Here is a 26,066-nt window from a genome sequence, read left to right on the forward strand (position 1 = left end):
TATTTGATAAACTCTGAGAGAGCGAGAACTAAGAGTTTCGCAAAATATGTATCCAATCAAAAAGTTTTCAAATCTTCGATTGACACATATTCCTGTGACTTATGGCCACACTTTCAATTTCTGGCATACAAAGATAGTTTTTAAAGTTATTTGTAAGTTTGAACTTGATTTTTTCTATAAAAATTTTGCAATTTTTATTAATAAAGACAACGTCATTGTAAATTTAAAAAACTGATTCTCAACTCTCATCTATTCCATATAAAAGAAAAATTATTTACTTTTTTTTCAACTTGTGTTCCCTTCTTTTCATTTTCATCATTCTCTTCTTTTGCCTTTTCCTTCATATTTTTGCCATGTTTTAATTTTTGATTCTCTTTCTTTCCTTTCTTCTTTCCTAATTTAGTTGAAATTTTCTCTCCACCCATTCGTTACAGTCTATTTTTCTCAATTTTCATGTTTAACTACCTGATGAAGGAAGGCACGTCCTTTCCAAAAGGCATAATTGTTTTGTTTTTTTTCTGTAATATGCAGGGACTGAGCGAGGCAAATATGAGCCATTTACTAAATATTTGAGATTAGCTTACTGATGAAAACAGTTTTAACAAGGGGAAAAAAAACTTTATTGACACCAGCATATTTTTCCCTAGTTTTCGCAACAGACAATTTTTGTGAAACTTTTAATTTATTAGAATACTTTTAGGAGGTTTTGAGAGCAGTTATTTAAATGGAATTTTTTTTAGTTATAGTTTACATATTTATACATTAAAGCTGAATATAAAGCAATTTTTTCCACTTTAAAAAATTCAGATTAAAACCTTATGATATTTTTGTGACTTTTTACTAAATTTTGAGCTCCTTCAGAACGGTCATGGGTCAAGTATTTTGTCTTTAAAAGAGTAACTAAACATTTATCCAAAACTTTCAATTTTTTGTGAAAGATAAGTTAATTACAGTTCAAATGAAGTTGGGTTTTTTTTTCTGTCTATTACGGCAATACGGAAGAAAAAAAACATTATGTAATCATAAGCGATCCCTATTACTCGCAATTGCTTGAAGGAGAAATTATTTATTTTAGTTGGCCAGAAATATAGCATAAAAGGCAAGTATGAGCCATCTTGAGCCATTTTTTTCTGTTTATTACTGCACTACGGAAGATAAAAAACACTATGTAATCATAAGCGATCCCTATTACACGCAATTGCTTGAAGGAGAAATTATTTATTTTAGTTGGCCAGAAATATAGCATAAAAGGCAAATATGAGCCATCTTGAGCCATTTTTTATGAGCCATTTATGAGCCATTTTTTCTGTCTATTACGGCACTACGGAAGAAAAAAAACACTATGTAATCATAAGCGATCCCTATTACACGCAATTGCTTGAAGGAGAAATTATTTATTTTAGTTGGCCAGAAATATAGCATAAAAGGCAAATATGAGCCGTCTTGAGCCATTTTTTATGAGCCATTTATGAGCCATTTTTTCTGTCTATTACGGCACTACGGAAGAAAAAAAACACTATGTAATCAGAAGCGATCCCTATTACACGCAATTGCTTGAAGGAGAAATTATTTATTTTAGTTGGCCAGAAATATAGCATAAAAGGCAAATATGAGCCATCTTGAGCCATTTTTTATGAGCCATTTATGAGCCATTTTTTCTGTCCATTATGGCACTACGGAAGAAAAAAAACACTATGTAATCATAAGCGATCCCTACTACACGCAATTGCTTGAAGGAGAAATTATTTATTTTAGTTGGCCAGAAATATAGCATAAAAGGCAAATATGAGCCATCTTGAGCCATTTTTTATGAGCCATTTTTTCTGTCTATTACGTCACTACGGAAGAAAAAAAAACACTATGTAATCATAAGCGATCCCTATTACACGCAATTGCTTGAAGGAGAAATTATTTATTTTAGTTGGCCAGAAATATAGCATAAAAGGCAAATATGAGCCATCTTGAGCCATTTTTTATGAGCCATTTTTTCTGTCTATTACGTCACTACGGAAGAAAAAAAAACACTATGTAATCATAAGCGATCCCTATTACACGCAATTGCTTGAAGGAGAAATTATTTATTTTAGTTGGCCAGAAATATAGCATAAAAGGCAAATATGAGCCATCTTGAGCCATTTTTTATGAGCCATTTTTTCTGTCTATTACGTCTCTACGGAAGAAAAAAAAACACTATGTAATCATAAGCGATCCCTATTACACGCAATTGCTTGAAGGAGAAATTTTTTATTTTAGTTGGCCAGAAATATAGCATAAAAGGCAAATATGAGCCATCTTGAGCCATTTTTTATGAGCCATTTTTTCTGTCTATTACGTCACTACGGAAGAAAAAAAAACACTATGTAATCATAAGCGATCCCTATTACACGCAATTGCTTGAAGGAGAAATTATTTATTTTAGTTGGCCAGAAATATAGCATAAAAGGCAAATATGAGCCATCTTGAGCCATTTTTTATGAGCCATTTTTTCTGTCTATTACGTCACTACGGAAGAAAAAAAAACACTATGTAATCATAAGCGATCCCTATTACACGCAATTGCTTGAAGGAGAAATTATTTATTTTAGTTGGCCAGAAATATAGCATAAAAGGCAAATATGAGCCATCTTGAGCCATTTTTTATGAGCCATTTTTTCTGTCTATTACGGCACTATGGAAGAAAAAAAACACTATGTAATCATAAGCGATCCCTATTACACGCAATTGCTTGAAGGAGAAATTATTTATTTTAGTTGGCCGGAAATATAGCATAAAAGGCAAATATGAGCCATATTGAGCCATTTTTTATGAGCCATTTATGAGCCATTTTCTCTGTCTATTACCGCACTACGGAAGAAAAAAAACACTATGTAATCATAAGCGATCCCTATTATACGCAATTGCTTGAAGGAGAAATTATTTATTTTAATTGGCCAGAAATATAGCATAAAAGGCAAATATGAGCCATCTTGAGCCATTTTTTATGAGCCATTTTTTCTGTCTATTATGGCACTACGGAAGAAAAAAAACACTATGTAATCATAAGCGATCCCTACTACACGCAATTGCTTGAAGGAGAAATTATTTATTTTAGTTGGCCAGAAATATAGCATAAAAGGCAAATATGAGCCATCTTGAGCCATTTTTTATGAGCCATTTTTTCTGTCTATTACGGCACTATGGAAGAAAAAAAACACTATGTAATCATAAGCGATCCCTATTACACGCAATTGCTTGAAGGAGAAATTATTTATTTTAGTTGGCCGGAAATATAGCATAAAAGGCAAATATGAGCCATATTGAGCCATTTTTTATGAGCCATTTATGAGCCATTTTCTCTGTCTATTACCGCACTACGGAAGAAAAAAAACACTATGTAATCATAAGCGATCCCTATTATACGCAATTGCTTGAAGGAGAAATTATTTATTTTAATTGGCCAGAAATATAGCATAAAAGGCAAATATGAGCCATCTTGAGCCATTTTTTATGAGCCATTTTTTCTGTCTATTATGGCACTACGGAAGAAAAAAAACACTATGTAATCATAAGCGATCCCTACTACACGCAATTGCTTGAAGGAGAAATTATTTATTTTAGTTGGCCAGAAATATAGCATAAAAGGCAAATATGAGCCATCTTGAGCCATTTTTTATGAGCCATTTATGAGCCATTTTTTCTGTCTATTACGGCACTACGGAAGAAAAAAAAACACTATGTAATCATAAGCGAGCCCTAATACACGCAATTGCTTGAAGGAGAAATTATTTATTTTAGTTGGCCAGAAATATAGCATAAAAATCGAGTGAATTTCAGCGCGAACTTTTTTTCTTCTGATTCTCTGCCAATACATGGTGTTTACACTTGATCTGCCATTTCAATGCTTGCTAATTGATATAAAACGATGAACTAAGTGACTAGCGTTGACAGTTTTAGTGATCCCCCGATTTATGTTGGAAGATTTAAAGTATATTAGATTAACTGTTTCCAAATTAGGCTAATGGATTCCAGATATTTTCAAGGTTACTTCATTTTCCAAAAAAAATTAAACAAAAACAAATTGTACAGAACGAGAAACATATATATTTAACTTGGTAACTAACAAATCAATGCACAGAATAACAAATCACTTCAGCAGTGCAGTAAGAACGACACTTTAAAACCCTCTTGTTACACTCAATTTGCGCTTTTGTTTTCATGTTTTGTAATCTGGCAATCTTTCTGCGAAAACATTTTTAAATCATTCTTGAAATATTTCCCGTCCATGTAAGTTGATCTGATTTAGCTACTCGCTTTATAGTCCATTTTTATACTTTTTTTTCTTTTTCTTTTATTTTATTTTCTGTTTTTACATGTTATTTTTACTTTTTATGTTCTTTTTAATTTGTTGTAATTTTTATAAAAAAATTTTTTGAGTGCTCTTCACACTATTGTATTAATATATTTTGCTTTGGCTTTATTGATACAGTATCAGAAAGCAGTCTGTTTTGCGGATATAATCGTGTGGGCTAATGAAAAGATTATATCTCTTTTTTCCTGTTTTTTAAATAAAATTTCATCCTTTTTTTTCTTAAACTGTTGTTTGTTATTTTTTTACTTATTATTTCCCCACCCCCATTTTCTTTGTTTTATTCTTCAACGCTTTATGAGTTTTTTCATTTTCCTAAGCACACATTCTGAGCTGAGTCCAGAATAAGACCGATGACCTCTTCTTCTACTTGTGTATACTTTATATCTACTCCAATTGATAAATTTGAAATAAATCTACTCAAATTATTTTGATAGGAATGCATTTATTAAACTATTTAAACATATAGTATACATTTAGCAAAGCTTACTTTACAAACAACAACTGAACAATTAACATATACAATTAGCCTGTAATTTAAGATACTTAGATCATTTTATTACCGATTCAATTGTTTATAGGGGAAATGTTTTTAATAAGAGTTATTCCTTTCAAAGCTAATATTTAAAGCATAATAATTATTTTGATATACAAATTTATTGTATCTAATTTACATGTAATCTCTGTGTAAATTAAAATTCTGCCAAATTTGAAAAACTCAAAACCGCCGTAGTGTTGTCTCAAATAATAAAAATAATGTCAACAAATCTGCAAAATCTAGAAAAATTGTCCCGAGAATGAAATAGTACGAAAAAAATTATAAACACGTAATCTCTAATTACTATAATCTTGGACTATAGTAATTTAAATACTTCTTTATGACAAAAATAACATTTAAAACGAAGTTTTAACTCACATATTTGACATGACGAACTTAGAAAGAACCTAAAAAAAGAATTTTTTTTTCTTTAAAACACCATGCATTACAGCCAGTAAAAGGCTTCTGTTTCCAAACTGTACGCATTCACGCAATCTTCTAATGCTTTCCATGCTTTAATCTACCATCTTCTACAAAATTAGACGTGTTGTATGTTAGGGAACTATTATTTATTCGGCACCATAATGAAATTTTTATAATCATCAATACAAATTACTTCAAACCCAATCTTGATTTCGTAAAAAAAAATTAATAACGCTTATAAATTTTATTTTAGTACAAATAGTGTAATAGAAAAATTAAAATTTTCTATACATAAAAAAATTAGATTTATCAGAGATGTAACCATTTAATTTTCCAAATCCGTTGCGGGTACCACAAATGAAAGAATGGATTTTCTTCAAGATGGCGTCTTCCTTTTTCATTGTTACACTTACAATAGGCTCAAAACTTATGAAATGAATTAAAAGACTCAAGTTGTTATATGATATAAAAAAAAGCATTTAAAATGTTAAAATTGAGTTTGTGATATATACTTCAACATTCACACACAAGAATATTTTTAGCGGAACCTTTTTAAAGGAACCTCATATGCAATGCTGAGTTTTACATGAGTGTTGATATCCCTTCCTACCCCCCCCCCCCCTCCTTTTTTTTTCTCTCTCTTATGGGATTACCATAATTGCCTTTAAAAAAGATCAATTTTCCTCTTCAGAATTGCAACTGAAATGCTTGTTTATGCTTTTCAAATACTTCTAAAACTTATTGCTTAGAAACTCACCAATTGGATCAAGATAGTGAGATTGCATATAACATTAACTTGGATTTCGTTTATTTGCATAAAATCTTGTGTCGACGTCATATTTTGTGGCTAACAAATAATTTGCTGTATTTCTTTAAACTATTTCGAGACGAATTCGAATTTTCTCCGTTATGACATACTATCTTTGCAAACTCTCTTGTTTACTGCATGAACTTTTTTTTTTATTATTATTACTCATTTATTTGTTATTATTATAATAAACAATAAAAAAAGAAAGTAAAACTCGAAACAGCTTTGATTTTTAATTATATTGAGTTTCTGTTGTTCAGAAGATAAAAAAATTTATTTTATGGTTATCCAAGCAAATCCAAGTAATCAATTTTCTAATTTCATCTCATCAAAATACCAAAGAGTTTTGTCTTAAATTCCTGAAAATCATTTTGATGTCATTTCTTACGAGCATTCTCGTATTTAACTGGATTTTTTATATTTTTATGTCCGAGTAAACTAGATAGAAATAATACTTTTAAAAAAACTTTAATTTTTTTACAACATTTTTATTATCTCGCTTTTGAATTCACGTCGATGGTATACCGCAATCGAAATTTTAACAACTTTCAAACTTTTTAAATTGCTCAAATTTCCCCTGGAACTAAATGCCTAGTAACAATACAAAAGAATATCCATCTCCTGATCACTACAGTCTAAATCTAATGCCAACAAAGAATTTTATAACCAATCAAAATTCCGACCACTTCGAGAACTCAAGTTTTAATTTCATCTCTGTGTCTAGCGACAATACAAGAATCAATCGTTTTCTGATCGCTACAAGCAGGATTTATCTTCATTTAATAGCCAATTATAATGAATCTCCAACCGAAATTCAAACAATTTTCTGAATAGCAGGAGAGTTCATATTTCCACAGCTTAAGCCTAATATCAATACATGTTCAATCGGCCCTAACCGTCACCTGCAGAATTTATCACCATTCGAAAATGTTGACCTTTTTTCAACATAAACTAAATTGCGCGAATTAAAAAGAAAGAAAATAATAAGCAAAAAGGGGGAAAAAATGAAGGACTACGTTTGTCAAGTGAACTAAAAAGGAGATAATAATTATATTTTTGTCAAACCAAATATTCCCCAAACCTTTTGAAACCTCTTATATCCAAAGTTCGAATTTTTGAAGGTTTTCCTTTGATGAACCTTCATAATCACGATCACATGATTCCATCTCAAACCATCATATGCATCCCACCGGGTTTTTTAAGACAGGATACCTATTTCCCAGTGGAGTTTTCTTCTGCGAAATTTATATGTCCCTGTGCGACCGAAAGGGTTAAAGTCATAAAATCACAGTAATTCCATTTTTTCACAATTTTTTTTTCCCTCGTACTATCGATAAATATTTTTTTGAAAATTGTTTAGACCTTTTTAAAAGTTCTTTGTCGTTTGATACATTAATAGCTTTGAACTAAAAATAACACTTTTAAAAATACTATGAAATTCAAAACGCATTGTAATAATATACTACTTATAAATCGTAGTATGAAAACACGCAGTTCAATAAGTTTTAAATTAAAAATATTTATCGTACGTATAAGGAAGGAAACAAGATCAGGAGTGGGCAATTTTTATAAAATTGCCAAAAACCTTAAAATTATTATTTTGAAAATGTCTAGCACTTTTTATTACAAATTGAAATCGTCTTTATTTTGAATAACACTTAAAGTAATTTGCATTCATACTTCAAAAAATGGTTGTTTCTGTTCACCCTATAACCCTATATTAAGTGACTACTGTGGACATGTCACGTAGGCAAGTCATAAAACTATTTATTTTAACTGTTATTACTTATAAGAAAATCAAACAAAATCTAAATAGAATTAACTTTAGTCTATAAATACTGTTTGGAGAAAATAATCTTAATATGGTTTATTTTAATCAATGATAAAGCTTAATATACACATAAATATCAACTTCATTCGATTTTATGGATTTTTCTTGAATATATAAAGTGGTAGCATTGCAAATATTATTTTATCATATGATTTTTAAGTGTTAAGTACATACAAAAGAGAGGGAAAAAATTACATTGAATAAAAGGAGCGAATAAAATATGAAATGAAAGTTAAATGCACTCATGATACAACTAAATAAATGAATATATATCTGACAACTCGAATCAATTTTTAATATTTTTATAAACTGCATAGCACATTATACACGATACGAGGCACCCACTTCATTTATAATAATTAATTAGTTGCATTTTTTCTAGAAGACGAACTTAAAGACCTTTTTTCCACTCAAAAAAAACTCTTTCGCTTTTTAGAATCTTCTCCCACTCAGAAAACACTGACACTTTTCAGAATCTTCTCCCTCTCAGAAAACACTGACACTTTTCAGAATCTTCTCCCACTCAGAAAACACTAACACTTTTTAGAATTTTCTCCCACTCAGAAATCAATAACACTTTTTAGAATCTTCTCCCACTCAGAAAACACCAACACTTCTTAAAACATTCATCCACTGAGATAATATATTATTTTTCTATAATTCAAAATAGCTTAAAATAGATTATTCCTCCGCTAAATCTAAATATTTTCCAACATGCCATATAAAACTTACTTCCACTTATCTTTTAAATTATATTAACTATAAAAAATTAAGTTTTCATCATCTTTTGAAAAAAAAATTAGAGTAAAAAAGACTTTAAGATCAAATAAAGCACGTAATATCTTTGAAAACGAAAAACACTTCATTCCATCGTGGAAGTAAAAATACTATTTCATTTCAAATATCATTAAACCATTTACACAAAAACGGTATTGGTTAACAAATACGAATAATTTTTACATGATTTAATGCAAGAAAAACTAGTTATTTAAATAAAGAAATATGTGGAAGAAAGCATTAAAAGATTTCATAGAGTCTTCTCAAAAATACGAATATACTGGAACTGTTGTATTTCAGAAACTTTTCCATATCATGTACTTAGAGATTTACTTATGTTTGTTTTAGCTACACCTTGAATACAATTTTTTAATTATATTTATTTTTTAAAAGAGAATATTTGAAATGAATTTGCTTTACTTTTGAAAATTGAAAGAGAACAAATAAAAAGCAGCATTGTTAAACAATGAAACGTTAAAAAAAAAAGCAAATTTTACTTTGTGGATTTAGAGACAATGTTTGATTTCAAACCTCATTAAGCTACCTACACAAAAACGATATTGATTAGCAAATAACAATAACATTTTCACTGGATAGTTGAAGGAGAAGCTAATTAATTAAAAAAGAAAAAAATATATGAAAAAACATAAAAAGTTGCATACAATTCCAAAGTAAAAAAACGTTAATTAGAAAAATTAGCACATTTAATAAAGGGTACGTTTATCAAATATTTTAATATTACCTTCAATAAGAAGATAAAAAAATATATTTTTCAAAAAAAGAACGGCTAATTACAATTAAATAATCCAGGTGGAAAAAATTAATAAATATTTTGAACCTCAATAAAAAAAAAGCTAACATTCATTAACTAGAACAGAAAAAGGATACTAAATATTCAATAAAATATTATCTTCAAAGATAAATTAAGAAATTTCTGTCGACAAATTCCATTATTTAATTTTTAAAAAAAGCCCTTTTCTTCAAACTTTTTATGTTCTTAAGCAAATAAAGCTCATTATTTTACCCACAAAAGGTTATTTTAAACATTATAAAGCAAGCAAAATTGTATACATAAGAATTCATTTAGAATAAATAATATTGTGGTGTAGGTATCATTCACAAAAATAATAAGATAAAAAAGAAAAATAAAAAAAATTCAGAACAACTTTAAATGGACCGAGAACAAAAAACGTTAGGCGTAAAATTTTCGAAGCCAAGGAATAAAATTTTGGTGGCATAAGTTTATTTCAAGAAGTTTGCAAAGAAGTCATTTGACAGCCCTCTACGTTTTTTGTTCTTGAGTCTGATAAAAACATAACAATTTTCTCTTTATACACTTCAAAATGTAGAGTATTCAAACTATTTTGTTCTTTTTAGATTGTAACTTTAGAAAAAGTTGAAGTCTGGCTTGGCGATGAAGTTTACTCGCACGCGGACACAATTTATGAAATAATTGCAACATATATTGACAATAAAGCCCTAGATACGTAGATTTTAGGACACTAGGTAATCTAGGGCTTTAATTAACATTAGGCACAGACCTCAATATAAAGTTGCCTACTTGAATTAAAACTGTTGCTCTGAATTTAAACTGAATTCCAATAACTTTTTTAAATAATTTCAGTTAATCTTAAAGTGTACGAAGTATCAACAGACAATTTTTATTTTGCGATAACACGTCGATTACTAATAGTGCGCTCAGGAAACCGTCGAAATTTATACTATCATCCAACACTGGGCCAAAGATAAAATTTGATTACTCTGGCTAATCAGAAAAATACTCGAAATTTCAATTAAAAATTTCGATTAAGTAATAAAATGGTGAATTAAAAAAATGATAAAAGGCAATGAAACCAATAAACAAGGGTTGTCATTTAACATTGTTTATTGTCATTTAACTTCAGTTAATAGTATAGTTAATAGTTTAAGTTAATCAGAAAGTGATCGAGACGGCGATAATAAAACGAAAAAAATAAGATAGAAGTTGTTAAGAAACAATTGAATCTTCGGTTGTCATCTAACTCAAAACTTTTTTAATATGAGCACTAGCCGGAAAGTGGTAAATATTTTAGTTGATGATAAGTTATCTTTGTAGATGATACGACTATAAACACTGCTTATGGCAGTCAAAAAACAATTGAATCCTGCCGTAAGTTCAGTTACAATTTTAACCCTCTATATTGTCGCACAGAGGACAAAATTCCTATTCACAGAATTCCAGTTGAAAATTAATCACTTAAGCTAACTCGAATATCGACAATTATTTTTTTCTGGCAATAACATGATGAAAAATTCTGATTGAGATGGTCAGAAAAAAGATTCTTCTTCTTCTTCAGGAGCGCAACAGCCCTTTGCAGGCCTTGGCTGCCTCAACAGCACGCCTTCTCCAGCTCCCTCTGTCCATGGCAACTCCCCTCCAGTTCTTAAGTTTTAGGACTTTGAGGTCGTTTTCGGTGTCGTTGAGCCACCGAGTAGGTGGTCTACCTCTAGAGCGGGACCCCTGAGGGTTCATGAAGGTGGCAATTTTTACAGGGCTATCTTCAGAGCCTCTCCATATATGGCCAAGCCATCTTAGTCGGTTGCTTCGGATTATCTGCATAATTTGAGGATGTTTATAGGGCCCATAAAGTTCAAAATCGTACCGTGTTCGCCAACATCCCCCCTCTGGTATAGCACCAAAGATAGTTCTAAGAATCTTTCTTTCAAACGTTTCTATCGGGCGTTGGACGTCAAGGTTTAAAGTCCAGGTTTCGCTTCCGTATAGCAAGACAGGCAGAATGAGTGTCTTATATAATTTTAGTTTCGTTTTTAGGCTAATAAAATTCGATCTTAGTTGACTTTTTAGTCCAAAAAAACATTTGTTGGCCATATTGATTCTATTGTCAATTTCAGATTTCAGTTTGTTTTGGTCATTGATAATTGTACCAAGATACTTAAATTCATTAACCTTTTCAAAGGAATGTCCGTTTATCTGCAAAGGTTCACTATAGTTAACAGTTGAGCTTGAAAACTCCATGAATTTGGTCTTGTCTTCGTTAATGGAAAGGCCCATATTTATAGCAGAGGCCTCAAGGGCTTGAAAGGCATCTTTAACAGAAAAAAGATTGTGATCAGAAAAAAAGAAAAGATCACATAACGCAGATCTGCTAAAATTTTGAGTATTAAGTAGTCTTAAGAAAAATCGATGAAGACCGTAATCAAGAATCAACGTCGAGGAACGAACTTATTGGTCGATTTTGAAAGTCGATTCCTTCTCGGCGAAAAATATCACGATGAATCTTGCTTAAGGATTTTGTATTGACATCTAGCACAAACCTCTAAATACAACTTGAGTACTTAAACTAGTTTTAGAGTAGTCACTATTTTGATTAGCAATAAATTCCCATTGCCAGCGACAATACAAATTTTGTTTTTATGGTTCAGGAAACGATAGAAACTTGCATTGTCAACAAACAAGAAGCGCAGTAGAAATTTTGGGACTCTTTCCATCACAGATACGTAAGCAAGTTACTAAAAATATAGAAATATGACTAGACTTTATTCCGAATAAATAATAATATACATACATACTCCTCGAAGCAAAAACGTAGCGCCCTGAAGAAGATTGTTTGTGATCTCTCCAATCATCCTTTTTGAAATTTTATAGACATAGAGTTAAAAATTAAAACTGGCATTCGTGGGCGGTCTGTGTAAGACAGTTTCATGAAATTTCGTTAGTGATATGATAAAATGATGGGAACTTAAGCTAGAAAAAAGAGAAAACATTTTAAGCATTTGAAACTTTTTTTTTTTTTTTTTACCTTCAAATGTTTAGGAAAAACATTTGTAAAAAAAAAAAAACTTCCAACTGTTGTTTCTTGGAGAAAAAAACCTTTGCAACTATTTCTAAATAAAAAACTACTTTTGAAACTTTACTTTATTCAAACAAAACATTTATTTATAAAAATACAAATTTCCTTTTTTTCAAAACATTAAGTACATGATACACAGAAAAAGATTTAAAAAAATCTCATTTTTCATATCTAGTATACTTTATATGCTTATCCAACTCAGTGCTCGCCTTTTGAACAAAACAAAAAAAAAACATTGCTTTTAATTTTTACTAATTAATGAAAAAAAAACATTTAAAGCATTAACTCCACAATAAACTACTGGGAATCCATGTCTAATATAATCAATGAATATATTCTAAAGAAAAACAAAAAAGGAAAAAAAATCAAAATAACCACCATTTGCAGCTATAATGAGGAGCAAATCTGAAAACAAAATTAACAAACGTCTGTATAATTTTTTCAAAAGGAATATCCCAGCAAAAAACTTTTTTTATTATCTTCCAGTCTGCAGCATAAACTGTTGGCTAACTCTGTAACTAGTTACTTTGTAACTAGATAGAAAATTGTTGGCAAAATCTGGTTTCCTAGATACCTAATACATGCTACCAAAAAATAGCATTATAAGAAGTATCTCAAATCAATTTGTGCAAAAATACTATTCTGGAAAATAACTTAATATTTAATACAGTAGAAAATCTATATAACATAATTCTATGAACTGTAATTTGACATAAGCCACATTAACTTCATGGGTGTAAACAAAGAAATTTAAAGTTAAGAAATTTCAATAACTAAGCAATAACTATTAACTTTTTACATTATTTGCTTAATTATTTGTGCTAAGAGGTTGAAATTTTGAATGCTAAGCAAACCGAAATAGATTAATTTGTTTGTTACTAATGCTGCATATGAATTAATTTTTTTTCTGCTAAGTAATAAATATTTAGTTGCATATTTTGTGCTTTTAAGTATTTGTATCTAAATATTATTTTACAGTATTTTAAAATTGATCTGTTCCAGATTAAAATTGTCATATTTCGTAGATAAATTTGAAGATAAGTGTAACACACGTGTACAAATGTAACTATATAACACAAAATTCCATAAAAAACAAAGGCCTTGGTTTCAAAGTTCCCATTATAAAGATCTTCTACTGTATTGATAGATTAATTAATTAGTAATTAATGTATTAATAGAGGTTAATTAATAAATAAGGTGAGTTGGAGAAACATCTGAAAGCTTCAGGTTTTATTTATTTTGACTAAATTAAATTATGTATAAAAGCATATATTAGTCATCTAAAAAATGTAAGAAATCGTATTTTCAGAGACTACACAAAACCGCATTCTTTAATAAGAAGTATTAAATTTAAAAAAAACAAAAAAAAACAATAAGATGACACACAGAAATTAGACATGAAAATAACCGCTCACCAAATGGCGAGTCAACAAAAGAAAGTGGCAACTTAAATTAAATAAACAGTCACTTTTTCCTATCTTTTTTTTTAATAAAAAAAAATATTGTTAAGTCATAAAAGTACATCAATGTTCTCCCCAAATATTTTTAAATAAAGTTCTTCAAATTCAGTATGTTTAACTAAATTTTTTCATATATTTATATTATTTTAATTGTTGGATTAACTTTCCATAGCTATAAATTATGTAATGTTTCTAATATGATTTTCTTCAAAAAATACAAGCAAAATAATTTTTTTTTGCAAAAAGTGGCCATTAAATGAAAAGGACCAAAACGATATCAGTCATCAACTCATTAGGTTTGAAGAAAAAGTGGCTACTAAGTTATGAGTCTACCAGCAACTGGCCACTAACAATTTAAATTTTCAGGTTTATAGAATCTTCTATTAAACTCATTCTAAGATTGTGATTTTCTGGAGAGAAAAAAATCAAGAAAGCAATAGTAAAGGTATTTTAAGAATGTAATAATAGAGCTATTTTTCTTATTTTAGCTTTTATTCTAAATTTCAGATAATGCTTAGAAGAAATTTTGTTTCTAACTATGATGCCTCATAATATAATGAAATTCTTGATTCTCACTAATGTGAATACACCATGGTTCCCTAAAAATCAGACCAATTATAAAAGAAGAAAAAACTTTCATTGCTACTTTTCGTTTTTATACAGATACTACATTTCAAAACAAGTAATCTAGTTTGTCCATAAATACAGAAAAATGCATTTAGAAATCAATTTTTTAAATAATTCAATGATTTAGGAGATGAAACTTTATTGTTGAAAATACAGGTAAAGATTAGGAGAAAAATTTTTTTCCATTTTGATATCATGGAAAAGAAAACAAATTGAACAATCAGTTTCAAATTAAAAATAATTGTAGCTTGCAAAGAAGATTCAATTCATTTATTATGAAAAATTAAATTTAAGTATCTTAACTCATTGATAAGTTATGTATTATTAATTAGTATATTGGAAATTGTATTAGTATATTGAAAAGTTATTATCCATTAATGTATTTTAATTTCATTAACATTGAAAAAGAGCGTGAAATTAATTTGAAATAACAGCTATGATTTGGAAAAAGTACTTTTTTCTCCATTTCAAAAGAAAGAAAGGAAAGCAAACTGAACTAATGGGTTCAATTTAAAAATAAAAGCAGCTCATAAATTAAATGAAAATTTCAATTCATTAAAAAATGAATAGACAAATTTAAGAAAAGTGAAAAATTATAAAAACTACTAAAGAGCAATAATGTATATTTGTAGCATTAACACTGAAAAAAAGAATAAAATTACTTTGATGAACGTATAGTGATATAATGCACATTATTAAAAAGAAGTGCTGACAAGTAACACTAGATCGAATTGCAATGCTGAGTATAAATTAGGAGAAGTGTTGAGTTCCATTACACATACATAGGATGTTCTGTAATTATTAAACTACATGTATACTTTTAATACATCCACAAAAATGAAATCAATATTATACATTTAAACAAAGGAAATGCAAAAAACATTATACAAATCTGATAATTTGTATTTAGGAGGAGAGAATTAAAAGCATCAAAACCTGTTTGACTGCCAGAAGGAGCGTACAGTTGCTTCTGATAATCATTTCTAGCAACATTGAAATTTCCACAGCAATTAAGAAAGTTTAGATAAGTTTTTTCAACCTACTTGACGTTTGTGCATGTAAAAAATCATAACTTAACCTGCAGTCTTTTACACAAAGCAAAATTAGTTTTTCCATGCTATGAGATAGGAAATCAGTGTATTGGGGAATTGGTGACATTATGCTAAATTTTGCCTATTTGTTAAATTTGCTAGTTGGTTAATTCAGATTCATAGAAAGTTTTTCCTTTTATCTAAGTCTGATTATAATATTATGATTCCTAGTTGATTACTGATAACATGTTGTTAAAAACTTTGGGACAAACATTTCCACAAAAAAAAGTGTCTAATCACACGAAACATTTTGCTACTTTCATACAAATACTGAAGTTAAGTAGTTATTTGACACTGTAAAACTATTATTAAAATACTATGAATAATTTTTAATAATCTATTGACACAAAACTTCTAAAATATTTCTTCTGCTCAGATTTAATACTTAGAAACAAAAGATAAGATGATTTTTTCCAATGTACATCGCTCAGATCCAAAGACAGAGGATTAAGTTAAAAAAAGAATTAGAAAATATGAAAAAAGGCACATATTGGTATAAATACAACAAGGATGATGATAAAATATACACAAACACAGTATGATGAAATAGTGATAAACAAACAATGTAAAAAATTAAACTAATCATACACAAGTTACAAATAGATGAAATATAAAATGACATTATATACATAGAAAAAATAATATCACAGATAAAACAGTCATATCTTATGATAATTCTGTTTATTATCTAATTTTTTCCTTTTTTTTACTCTTTTTGATATCAAGCATTAGATTTATTTTTATCAAAAATATAAATTATCCCTTAGAAGCTTGTTGTAGTCACATAAAATTATACATATTTAAAAATAAAGCTAATGGGAAAATTTTAAACATTTAAAACTAGTAGTTAATTGGAAATTTAAATAAAAAATATATAGTTCATAACTTTTAGCCCAAAAATGCAAACTTCAACCAAAGAGCCAAAGATAAAAACCTTCATGAGTATGAAAAACTATTTGAGTAAAAAGAAAAAGGCAATAATTTGTTTTAACAAACACTTGAAGGTTACAACATTTTAATAGCAAACAGAGCCAAAAGAAAGATGAATTGCTGATGTTTATTGTAGTGTTACATTAAACAAAGATAATTTTTATACAGGGACAAATGTTAAACAATATGGACAATAACTAAATATTTTTTGTTACCTTTTACACTCAATAAGCTAAGTTGAAGAAGACAAAAAAAAATGAATAAAGAAGAAGACTCTGTATAACTTTCTCTTTTCAAATAAGAAAAAACTAAAATCTTTTCAGATAAGAGAGCCTTTTAAAATTGTGTTACAAGTAATAGTACATGAAATTCAAAAAATTCGGCATTAAAAAAAATCTTGACAACAGAAATTTAAAAAACTAGAAAAAAAGATTACAGGTTATCAGTAAACAGTATATAAAAAAATGCATGCCAAGTACAAATAATAGAACAACAAAATAATTAACTAACTATTTAGCAATTGAGAGAGATTGTCTTCTAACAATTTATTTCTTTGAATATTGTATTTTAAATCAGCTAATTTTTCAGATATACTGGAAGGTGAAGTATACTCAAATGAAGATGCAGGTTGGCCCACTAAAGTTCGCCAATCACAAGACACTTAAATAAATGGGAAAAAATACATATATACTTATTATTTCAGAAGAAAAAAAAAGATTTTAAACAATTACATTTCTGACAAAATTTATATAACGTAAAAGATTTTAAACAAGTTATTATTTATTTACTAAATACAAAGTAAAAATTATTAAAATAAAACGCATAAGGAAGCATATTTTAATTAAACAAGTTAAGAACTAAACAAAGAATTTAAGATTAATGCATAAAATATATTTTTCCCTACATTTGTTTTGGTCAACAAAAAAAAATATTAAATCATTTAAATCTTTTGACACATTGAAATACTGCATTAAAATTACATTTTGGAAATTAAATAAATTCAATTTAGTTTTAAAAACACTTATAGGATTTCTTTTACAATTTATGATTTTTTTTCTAATCTTTAGTCAGAAGTAAATTAATTATTTATGGATTAAAAAAATTAACTATTGAATTAATACCGAAAATTAACTATTTATGAGCATCTGGGCAGCCCTACATATGGCATATAGTAAAAAGGTTTTCCCTCAATTCTATAATGTCAATTACTAATTTGAATTTTGTAATTTATTTGATTAAAATGAAAACTTGCCTACCATTATAAATTGTATTTTCCTTTGAATTTGTCTCAGAGTGAAAAGTGACATTAAATTCCTCACATGGAATACTGGACACACTAGTAGCAGGATAAGAACTTGAATGACTAGAGAATAAAGGTGTGCTGCTGTTGTTTTCAATTATCGTATGATCGCTTTGATTGCCTTCAAAAAAGAAAACGGCTTAAAAAGAAAATTTTGAAAAATTTAATAAGGAGATCATTTCAAAAATAATAACAGATTACCTCTGCTTGAAGTATCACAACCTGTAGATTCATTGAGCATTTGTGAAAACTTTTCTGACTCTAAACTTTGCTCTTTCATAGCTTTTTGTAACGACTGCAACATGTTACTCACTTTACATGTAGCAGAATCAGCAATAGCTATTGAAAGTATTACATAATAATTAAAAATCCCAATATAATGCATTCTAAATAAACAGTGCACAAAAATAAATACAATTATTTACATCATTTTAAAGAATGTAATTTTACGTGACAAAATACAAAATGTCAGCAAAATTGGTCAAATGGTTGCTGAGAAATACAATTTTAAAAATACAGCTTTCTGCTCAAAACTTCACTTATTGAAATTTAATTCAACCACATAATTTCAGGAAATTATTATGCTATACGGTTTTGTTTCACTAAAGCTGAAAAAAAAACTTAAATAATACCTAATGTGCTTTTACTATTACTTATTAAATAATTACAAGACAGTAATGTTTGATATATATTCTTATCATTTCTATTCTTTGAAAAATGAAGAGTTTTTAAATGGCAAAAAAATTTACAAAATTTAATTCCTGCTTACGTAAAATATAGGGGTAATTAAAGGGTATGCCTTATTTCAACTTGCTTAGATATAATTAATGCAATTAAAGCAAAGTTAATGATTTTTACTGGAATATATTAATTTCTACACTTTTTTAACTTAAAACAATATTCAATAACAATAAAATATTTTCTGCAACTTTCTTTAGAATGTTGATGGTAATTATCGGCTTTATAGTGTTGAATATGATTTGACATTATCAATAAAATCAGTATTTTATTTTTGTAACGAATATCTTCTTTTTTTTTTTTTTTAAATTAATCAAAGTTTTCTGAAATCCCAACTTTTTTAAAAAGTCTACTCTTTTGCTGAAATTAATTCCATAAAGTAAATTCAAGTTGAAAAAAATAAAAAACTTTTGTTTCTCTACATTTTTAAAATCAAAAACTATTCTAAATAAAAATGTATTCAACATTTCTTTCACTTAAACCGAAATTGAATAACATAAAATAAAACCTCATTGTATTTATAAAGCATCATAAGAATAAGTAATATCAGGTATCCATAACTAAGTCTTACATTTTTTTCTACTGAACTTAAAAATCTTCATTCAATGATAGAAGGTTTCGTCGGCTATTAACTATGTTTCAGTGGATACCATTGAAATTTAATGATATTATATAAATATGTTCCATTAAACCCACATTTTCATTAAGTTACATTGGGGCATAACTTCTTATCTTGGTACTGACATATTTAATTACAGACTCAAACTGTTGAATTTAATTACGGAGTTCACAAAATGCATTACTGGCAATGCACAGTGATTGTAAGCAAACGGCAGATGAGCACAAGTCATATCAATTCGCAAACAATGCTTCAGATGATTTTATTTATACGGCAGATGAGCACAAGTCATATCAATTCGCAAACAATGCTTCAGATGATTTTATTTGAACAAATAATATTAAGTATCCATAACTTCATTCTTACACCTTATTTACTGAACTGAACTAAAGATCTGAAATATTCAGAGCTAGATTATTCCGTCAACTATGAACTAGATTTCAGTGGGTATTATTGAAATTCAATGATACTAGAAAAATAGTACGTTATATTAAGCCCACATTTTAATTAAGGTACATTAGGGCATAACTTATTGTACATCTGAAAAACATCTTCTATCTTTTTTTAACATATTTAATTACAGTTGAATTTAATTACAAAAAAAATTTACTGTAACTGTCCATTTCTACTTGTAATATAAATTAAGCCCTTGCAAAAAATTCTACATATGAAAAAAAAAAATTTTTTATGAAATAATGATCTTGATGGCATAATTTTATTTATTTTTAAGCAAATATGTGAAAAAGCATCTTTACCCTTAGTTATGCCATGAAAGTCATATATCATTAAATATAATTATATGACAAAAGATTGTTATGATTTTAAAGTACTTATCTTAAACTATTGCTGAAATTCTACACAACATAGTTGAGATTACTTTTAAAGCTATCAGTTTTTTTCTTTTTTTTCAGCATTTAAATGTTAGAGGACTGTTTTGAATTATTCCTTTAGAATTTAACAATCTTCTAACTAGAAAACAAATACTATATCAAGAAATATTCAAAAGTAATATGTCTTTTATGTTTTTTAAAGATGACTAGAAATTTATAACAAGGCATGCATAGGCTTACAAAGAAAAAAAACTGCTAATAGATAATTGAAAGAAATAACATATAAATTAAATTAGTCACTGAAAGAAAAAGAAAAAATTCATACCAGTAGAATTAGAAAAAATATCAGTCTTGGATCTTTTCATGGATTCAGGGGTTTGGAAATCAAAAGAAGTTGAACTACTTTTTAAAAATTTTGAAACTCTTCTGTAAGACTTTTGAAAACGTTTTCGCTTCATAACTAAAAAAACATATTTTTGATGAATAAAGAAATACATTTGAATAAAATAATTCAATATTTTTTAAAGTTTTTACTTACTAATTTGTCTTTTCTTCTCCAGAGAGATGGATAAAAGTTGCCAATACCTGTCAAAATTTACAGCTTCGAGGTCATTTTGCATAAAATACACTTCTTTATCTAAGAATTCCTGAAAATTTAAAATCAATCTTTTCAAAATTCAAAGTGCAAAAATAAGGATACAAACTGCAAAAATGTTCAACATAATGGCACTGTTACAGTCACCAAAACAAATATAATGGTATCATTACTTACAATCAGTAAAATAAATACAACGTCGCTATTACTTACAGACAGCAAAAAAAAAATTATTTAATATATATAATGACATGATTAATTATAATCTGGAAAAAAATCTAGGAATAAATCAAATCTTTTTTCTAGCATTCCTCATAACTTACTATAGGGTTTAAAGAGCAATTTTAAATTGTGATTCCTAAGACATTGAAATTTGCATGTGACTATTTAAATTTCTTCAAGGTGGGACATCTTAACATACTCTTAATGCAAGATTAACTTTTCACTCACCCTTATAGTTCATGCAAAATAAATTTTTATAAACATTTCAAATTTCGATTTCAGCACCATTTTGTTGCAATTATTTTATTTATCATAACTAAAATTCATAACAGTTACACACTCCTCTATGTTATTTGATTTTATTAATATGCATGCATTTAAAATAAATTTTATCAAACCTAAATATGCAAGATGTTAATTATTCAATTTGTTTCAATTATAATGACTTTAGTTGGAGCAATTTTTAGACTCTTTTTTTTTTCCTTCCAAATTTCTTGTTTAAAAGATCTTTAAAGAACTTCCTCCTAGTGTCATACAAAACGTACAAAGAGACATAATAAATAACTTTACATAAATGCCACATTCTAAAAATGCCACATTCCACACGTAAATGCCACAAATCAATATTTATTGAAAAGTACTTGATATACAAAAATATACAGAAACTGAAAAGTTTAAATAAGCGTAATTTTTTCAACATCACATATAATAAAAAATTGACACTGCACCGTGATTTTAACTTCCCATTAATTTAAGTCATTTGCATTTGTCCTTCAGCATTTAATATGGAAGGAAAATTTGATTTCCTTTTTAACTGAAACGCTGGGGGAAATGCTCTCCAGAAAGATGCTTTTCAATTTCTTACTTTGCTTGATGCTTTTCAAGTGTTAAGAAAACTCTACTTTTTACACTAGAGGTTTCATTTATTTTCAAGACAAAAATGTATTTACACGGGAAAATAAAAGGCTTAATGAAAAGAATTAAGCATTTTAGTTTTCTTAAAATGTTATTATCAAGCTTTTGAATTTCTTTAAAAAGTTATTATAATAAAGATTTTGAAACAATTATTATATAATATTTTTTTATTTAAAACAAGACTTATAAATAATTTGATAGCTTATTATATGAATAACCAATTTCAAAGGGTTAAAATTGTTGGATATTTGACTATTTGAAACTCTTATAAAAAAAACCACAGTAAGTATTCTGACACAGCATTAGTATGATAAAAGCAATAGTTAAGTTTTGGATATTTTAGTTTAAGAACGTTAGGAGGTTTTTATGCATATAATTATATATGTTATAAAATATTTCAAGTATAAAATCAAGTAAACAATTTAACTGATTCGTAAGAATGTTTATTACACAGAAATAATTAAAAACATCAAAGCTTAAATTCATTAATTATATTAAATTAAGCTATAAGATAACTACACAATATTAAACAAATCATGTAAGTGGGATGCATTTTTCACTCAGTGCATTTCAAAATCAAGATCATTTTAAAGTAGCCATTATCAAGTACAAAATTATCAAAATGCAATGAAAATATAACACTTCAGAAAATGATTACAATATTTTCTGGCCTATAAGTCAGCTTTTCAAATCCCTAAATAGCAATAAAATTTTGGTGTTTGACTTATACTCAAAAGTAATACAATTGGGCAATGAAATTCTTTCGCCAAAATTTGACTATTGGCAATAAAAAATTAACCTTAGTTAGATTTTACAAACAGATAATATGCCAAGAATTCATCAGAATGAGAACATGAGAAGATGGAAAATCATTAATTTGGAGTGAAAGAGCAAAAACTGACTCCCATTCAAAATATTTCATATGATGTATAAATTATACCATATAATAAAAGGTGGATAAGTGTCAATTAAGGTTTTGTCCAAGCAAATTCCACCATTGTGAATGTAAAAATAGTGGGTTGACTTAAACAGCAGATCAATCAGAAAATACTTATCAAAAACAGAAAACATGTAATAAAAAAAACAGAAATAACTTATCAAACACATTTATACACAACATTTAAACATTTACTTACATCAAAAGTAGAAAACTTATTGCATATTAAATAATATGCACACTTGCTAATAATATGTGGCCAACTGTTGCTGCTGTCTTTTTCAAGTAAGTTTCTTATGCTGTAATTAAAAAAAAAGTAACATTTTAAAATATTTTTTTTTCAAAAAACTAGTTAAAATTCATTAACCTTTAACTTAAAATTCAATAAATTTACCTTAAAAGCAATAATTCCTTATTTTTGTCCAAAGGATCTGTTATATCATTTAAATACATCCAAATATCTGCAGTATTCATAGGATCCCCAGTATACAAAGGTAAACACAAATCATTTATGAATGCTTCACACTTTTTTTGGAAGTCAATGTCAATGAACTTAAAATCTGAAACATAAATGACATGTAAAAGACATTTTCACAAATTAAAACAATTAAGGCAACACGAAATATAATTAAAGCTATTATTTTATAATGCTAAGAGAATAGGAAAACACCGTCCTTTTATTACATAAGAATTATGTAAATACAACAAAATCTCAATTATCTCATATAATCAAAACTGGGGGACCTACTTCATATCAGCAACGCTTTAACAAAGTCGAGAGAGACTCACCATTATAATAATTTATATTCTTTAAATCAACTTAGAAAATAGAACTTACATGTAATCATAATTATTAAATCCTAATATAGTGACCATTAAATAATATCTTTGTTTAAATTTATAACTAATTAATATCATAGTGATATTAAATGAATGGACTGATTTTCAGAGGATTATTAACAGAGGATTATTAGAAAATTTAATTTAAATTTTTTTATTAGGATAAAAGGGTATATAATTATAATTTCAAAACAAATTTAATTCATTTTAAATCAAAATTGCACAAAAGGGCATATTTCAGCATGAAAATGAAAATTACCTATTATTTTTATATGGTACTTTATAGGTACTTTATTTATATCACTTTAGAGCTGCACAATGGGCTATTATAATATACATAACATAGTTAATTTTTGTTGCAAGCTAAAAAGCTTTAACTATATAATAAATTTGAAATAAAAATTTAATACAACATTAGATTCTTTAAGAAAACTCTTAATAACAAGCCGAATAAAAATAGCAAACTCACACTTTAACCTTAGCTTTCAGTTTGAAAGATAATCAATGTCAAAAAGAAATTATATTAAATACAAGATAGGTTGAACTCCGACCCACCCCAGGGGGGTATACGGAGATAAAAGTAAAATTTTTACAATAAACAATTCTCTAAAAACTAAAATTACAGTAAAATTTTGCCAAATTACAGTGGTGGTGATCAGTCAAAAGTGGATTAACTATAACACTTGACAATTAAAAACATGTTTTAAAAGCAATGAAATCCAATAGCATCGGTGTAAATGTCGAGAATTAAATTATTATAATAATAAGGAAACAAGAGATAAAAAATCTCAAAACTAAAATCAATGAAAGCTAATAGTCCTAAGTGTATATGTCTAAAAGTAAAAGTCTGACTAGAAGCCGATGAAGTCTAAAATCAAAAGTAGATAAAATTTCAAAATGTAAGGCTAAAAGTTGATTAGTAAAAATTAACGATGACATGCTCTATTGTTGGTTCATGACTGGGGTCAGTTGATCTGGGGCTAAAATGTCCTCGAGGGTTTGTTTAATAATTTGAGTCACAATTTTCCAGCAGGTCAATATAGCAAAGAATTGATGTTCCTCTTCGCAGTTATTCATGTGGGTTCCACGAAATGCCCGGAATCTTGGACAGTGCTTAATTAGATGTTCAATGTCCTGTCTCACTCCACAGTAATTGCATGAAGCTGATTTTCAATTATATTAAATATATATAACAAACACACTGTCAAAAATGAAAAGGCTTTTATCCTAAACAATGTTTTAAAATAAAAGCATTTTGTAACATATGTTATTAACAATAGATTCTAAAAAAACTTATTTCAGAAAATAAAGATAATGCATTTAAAACTATCATAAAGCAATATTAATGAACTAGGACTGATATGGAATGATATCGTGAAGGGGAAAAAATGCGTTTTAGAGGAGACTGATTCATCTGTAGGAAATTAGAGAAACACATCACTACAATATTTTGTTTATTGGAATCTTTGCGGTTTTGAAGCTTTCAAATGTCAGAAACAGAATGAACGAAATTTATAGAGGTTCAGATTTTCATTTTACTACACAGTAAATTAAGAATGTTACAATGGTAAAATAAAAATTAAAAAATACTACTTACCAGGTTGAAGCATAAATAGTTCTTTAGGAGGCCAAAATTCTAGGACTTGAGCCAAAAAATTAGATGTCAATAATGTTCCTCTAGTTTTCATTACATCATTATAAAATGTTATCATCTCTTGGGGAACCTAGAAGAATATGTTTAGGTTCTTGCAGCTACTTAGACAAAAATTAATTAAGTTTAAAAATGTTTAATTAAAATAACTAGACCAGAATACATACTTGCATTAAAAGCTTGAAATCAGCAAGGGTCAACTTCCAAAATAAAGTATCAAAGGCTGAGGCAAAAGAATCTTCCAAATAATCTCTAAAACTGCAACTATTTATTTTAGGAGGCTGTTCCACATTTTCAATTACCCATTTAATGGCATTTTCTAGCTGAAATAATGCAACAAAAACATATATATTCTTCAACTCTGGTCGTTAAAAATTTCACTTACATACAAAACAAAAGGAAACATAATACATAACTTTTTAATTCCTAAGCTTAAACACTTTTAAATTTTAAGAAAAACAAGCACTATTTTCTCTAGACATAGAAACACACACACTAAGTGAGATAAAGTATCAAAATTTTATTCAGTTATCAATTTTCAATTATAAAAATTTTGACAAAATAAAAATATAATAAAAATTCTTCTTTTCAACAAAAAATTGTCCTCCAACTGAAAATTCAAGCAACAAATTATTAATATCCATAATTTCAATAAACTTAACATGTTAAACAGAATTCTGTATATTGGTTATTTTCAGATGATAACATATTAAACTAATGTTTTTTACAAGCAATTTT

The 26,066-nt window shown here is 27.7% G+C and overlaps 1 protein-coding gene across 2 annotated transcripts in view; it reads right to left on the reverse strand.

Moving 5' to 3' along the window:
• Window positions 1-16,443: 16,443 nt before the first annotated feature.
• The window catches only part of xmas (RRM_XMAS2 and SAC3_GANP domain-containing protein xmas), a 48,771-nt gene continuing 39,148 nt past the window's right edge, over window positions 16,444-26,066 (reverse strand). Inside the window, exons 21-29 of one of the 2 annotated variants that reach the window (XM_087150384.1) lie at window positions 25,496-25,651; window positions 25,275-25,401; window positions 23,232-23,397; window positions 23,037-23,136; window positions 20,707-20,815; window positions 20,494-20,628; window positions 18,183-18,320; window positions 17,938-18,102; window positions 16,444-17,341 (exon numbers count right to left, since the gene is read on the reverse strand). In XM_087150384.1, the coding sequence (XP_087006510.1) occupies window positions 17,187-17,341; window positions 17,938-18,102; window positions 18,183-18,320; window positions 20,494-20,628; window positions 20,707-20,815; window positions 23,037-23,136; window positions 23,232-23,397; window positions 25,275-25,401; window positions 25,496-25,651 (1,251 nt within the window). In that variant the 3' untranslated portion in view covers window positions 16,444-17,186. The remainder of the gene's footprint in view (window positions 17,342-17,937; window positions 18,103-18,182; window positions 18,321-20,493; window positions 20,629-20,706; window positions 20,816-23,036; window positions 23,137-23,231; window positions 23,398-25,274; window positions 25,402-25,495; window positions 25,652-26,066) is intronic. The other variant, XM_087150385.1, reaches the window with a different exon arrangement.

Source organism: Parasteatoda tepidariorum, chromosome 8 (assembly GCF_982258835.1).
Source record: "Parasteatoda tepidariorum strain Cologne lab strain chromosome 8, Ptep-v5.0, whole genome shotgun sequence".
NCBI lineage: Eukaryota > Metazoa > Arthropoda > Arachnida > Araneae > Theridiidae > Parasteatoda > Parasteatoda tepidariorum.